Source organism: Bison bison, unplaced genomic scaffold (assembly GCF_000754665.1).
Source record: "Bison bison bison isolate TAMUID 2011002044 unplaced genomic scaffold, Bison_UMD1.0 scf7180017851094, whole genome shotgun sequence".
In the NCBI taxonomy this organism is placed as follows: domain Eukaryota; kingdom Metazoa; phylum Chordata; class Mammalia; order Artiodactyla; family Bovidae; genus Bison; species Bison bison.
Window position 1 is genome coordinate 7,655 of NW_011481667.1, and position 3,885 is coordinate 11,539.

The 3,885-nt window shown below is 42.6% G+C and overlaps 1 protein-coding gene across 1 annotated transcript in view; it reads right to left on the minus strand.

Annotated features, from left to right (window-relative positions):
- The window catches only part of LOC104995937 (coagulation factor IX-like), a 19,125-nt gene that overhangs the window by 7,637 nt on the left and 7,603 nt on the right, over positions 1-3,885 (minus strand). Inside the window, exon 4 of the mRNA XM_010850005.1 lies at positions 295-408. Coding sequence (XP_010848307.1) covers positions 295-408 — 114 coding nt within the window. The remainder of the gene's footprint in view (positions 1-294; positions 409-3,885) is intronic.

The window sequence follows — 3,885 nt, forward strand, 5'->3', positions numbered from 1 at the left end:
ACATAGAAGCAGAGAATACAATGGTGCTTGCTAGGAGCTGGGGGGTGGAGCAAGTGAGGAGTTGCTGTTCTCCAGGTTTCAGTTATGCAAGAGGAATAAAGTCTAGACATCTGCTATACAGAGTTAGCAATATGGTATCATAAACTTCAAAATTTGTTGAGTGTAAATCTCATGTAAAGGGTTCTTTACCATAATTTAAGAGAAAATTATGGTACATACATATTGCATTTTCCAGTTGCATCTGGTTTCAAAGGGAAATTTGGAACCACCAGTAATCCAAAGATAGTTACTTACCTAATTCACAGTTCGTTCCTTCAAATCCAGCTTGACACCAACATTCATAGGAATTAATGTCATCCTTGCACATGCCGCCATTTAAACATGGATTGGATTCACACTGATCTCCATCTTCGAGGTAGATTAAGAAGATGAATTAGCAGATGCATTGGTTAGAATACCCAATCCTTCCTTCACAGACTCATAGAGAGGGGAGCCTAATTTTAGGGTCAGAGCAGGACTTCTGACCTGGAGATCAGCTGCTTATGGGATGCTCCTGTTTTCCTAAGTTTCTAAAAATTCTAATAAAGGTTTTTAGGCTAACATTGTTCTAGGAAATGGCCCTAAGGAAGGCATGTGGATTGTTTATGAAACTGAAGGGAGGAAGATGAGGGAGAAGAAAGTCTGAGTGTTGAGATATACTCAGCAGAAGGTAAGAGGAATTTTCAGTCCTTCTGTATAGAATGATGATGGAGTTACTTCTAAATAGAACCATGTTGTTTCAGCAATCATCTACGTGTTGTACCCAGCTTGTTCTATTGCATGTCTTGTAGAGCAAATTGAGCTAGGTAACAGCAACTCCACTCAGGGAACTGGCAGCCTTGGCATGGCACACATGCATCTACTTCCTCATCTCATCATTTCACTGTTAAGTAGCCAGTGATGGTTCCAAACAGCCCAAAAGGTGCTCGACTCCTGAAGGATTTTCTACTGTCTATGATTAGGTCCCAAATGGTTTGGTAAAGAGACAAACAGCTTTCAGTACAAAGAATTAAGAAAGAAAAGCTTCTGAAAATGTGCTATGTTTTTATATAGATTGGCTATGTTTCCTTCCTATCTTTCCTGAAGTTTCTACATTTGTAGCATTCTGGAGAACCTTTGAAGACACTGGTCATCAGAAAACAGGAGCAAGGAATAGGTAAGAGGGGAAGGGTCAGGATGAGAAGGGAACCCTTCAGTCGGATTTCTCAGAGCTCTGCCTCAACTCGTAACTCTAAGGCAGCTTCAGGGGAAAGGGGTGAAGAGAACCAGGAGGGAGGCTGGTGTGTCCTCTGAGCAGAGGAAGAGCCCTGAAGAAAGCCAGGAGCGAGATCAGTAAGGCTTGATGTGTGAGTAACCAAAGAGTAAGCGGTAAAGATGACACAAGAATAAAACAGTGAGTGAAAGGGGGCAATTCAAGAGGAATTTCTAATGGTCAGTCATATTTTAGAGCCAAGATTCCTGACTGGAGCCCTGCCTGCTGTAGGACAGCAGTAGTGTGTCTATCATGCTCACTGTCAGGAGCGTGTATCCAGGTCCCACTGGCTGAGGGCTAATAACCTTTTCTCAGAAAGAGTCCCTCTCTGGAAAATCTGCTTGTTGTAAAAATTAGACCTTGTCCCCTCTGCCCCTTGATCCAATGTGCTTTTGCACAGATACTTCAATTTGTTCCAATTCTGTGAAAACAAAATACGTTATCTCTGGTTTATTATTATTGATGTTCAGGACTGGTCTAAAAAAAACGAGCCACATTTGCACTTTATATTGCAGATGAACAGAGCTGAATTATTTAGGATGTTTCACTGAAAAGCTCTGGGCTTGCAGCCAGCTACACAGCAACTCATTTGCTGAGACATATCTTTAAAATGAGTGTCATTTTATCCTGCATTTAGTCCTCCTTTGGGTGCTTGTCTGTGTATACTTTGGGCTGAGGCAAAGCCACAGACAATAGGGGTCAAAGACAGCAAGGGAGAAGACCTTGCCAAGTGAGAGCTTCCTGTTTAAGGCTACTCAGTGGTGGTTTAATGAATGTTGCAATCTGAAGGCCAGCAAGGGCCATAGAGAAAGTGGGGGTTGGGCAGTAAAGAATTTGGCTGCTCTTCTGGGCTCCATGACTCCCCAGCTGCATGACCTTTGGCAAGTCATTTAACTTCTCTAAACCTCAGTTTCTTCTGTAAAATGAAGTTCATAATGCTTTGCTCACAGGGATGGTGTGAGGATTAAAAGTGATAGCCAGTCTGCTGGGCAGACTCTGGCTAATGTGGTTGGGCAGTTTTTCTCCTTCAGCCAAATTCTTCCCATGGTAAAATGATGGCAGAGGGTAGGGCAGGAATGAGGGACCTGCATCCCCATTGTGTGAGAAGGCCCACATAGGAGAAAACAGCAGAGGCTATTTGGGGTGCTTGGGAATCTCAACTGCAAAGTGAAAAGAAGCATGGAATTTGGTTTTCTTTTTCTTTCTTCTTGTTTTTGTCTTGTTTTTAGTAGACAAAGCAGTACTGACAGTGTAAAAAATTAATAAACAGAAACCTCAGTTAAATAGAATTGAGAGATCAGAAGGGAGAGCTCTCACGCCCAATGATGGCAGAGTCCAACAGGAAGAAGACCGACTCCATCTCTTTCTTGGCAAGGAGTCAGCCAATGACAAGCCAGGGACTCTTTGTTTACTGTACCAGGTGGCACTAGTGGTAAAGAACCCGTTTGCCAATGCAGGACATGCAGGAGACGTGGGTTCGATCCCTGGGTTAGGAAGATCCTCTGGAGGAGGGCATGGCAACCCACTCCAGTATTCTTGCCTGAAGAATCCCACGGACAGAGGAGCCTGTGGGCTACAGTCCATGGAGTCACAAAGAGTTGGACACGACTAAAGTGACTTAACACACACTTCCTCCCCACTTCCTTTTCCCCTCTTCAAAAGAGTTCTCTGCCCTCTGTCCTCCAGGAACTTGCACATGGCTCCCAGTGGTTGAAGACCCTGAATTATGATTCTCCGCTGATCCTGAATAAACCCATCTTTGCTGTAGTCTTTTTCTTTCAGGTCAACAGCAAAATCATGCCCTTGATGCCCTTCCAGGCATCATGCCCCTTCCAGGTTTTCTTTACCTGAGTTACAGTAAACAACACAGCCTGTGGCCTAGAAGGCAGGGGCCCAGCTTCAAAATATGGTGTTAAAGAGGTACTGATGAAAGGCCACCTGAGGAGGGTATGGGCAATAAAGGGAACAAGAGAGTTTTTTCAATGCAGCCAGGACTATATGCGGAGGAAAAGTAGAAATTGATTTGCTTTTAAAAAAGACAAGATTCAGAGTTTTAAATAGAAATAGAGAATGAAAAGACTTGTTTGGACTAACCGTAGTGGAATACCTCAGTAGAAAGTTGGCACGGTAGCATTCATTATTAAGGACAAAGGCAGATAAAGCAAATGTAACAGAGTGGACCTCTTCTTCCCTCATGATTTAAAAACAAAGTGGAGAGATAATTAGTCACAAGAATATGAATAAGTCCATTAGTGTTCACAGAATGGAATCTGGGAAAATAGAACTGATGGAATTCAGTGAATTGGCTGTCCAGGGTAGTTTCTGTTCATGCACATGGTCTTAGGTAAGTCAAGCTGGGAAACTTAACACTGCCTCAAAATCCTGCTGCTAGATTTTAAATTAGTGTTAAAACTTAGTTGTCATTAAAGTTGTGACATTTACTCCTTTTTCAGTTCATTCAGCAAGTATTTTCTCAGTGCTTCTGTACCAGATACTGTTTGAGATACTAGGACTGTATAAATAAACAAAACAGTTGAATACACCTGCCAACATGAAGCTTTCATTCTAGCAAGGTGGGAAAAAGTAATAGTATA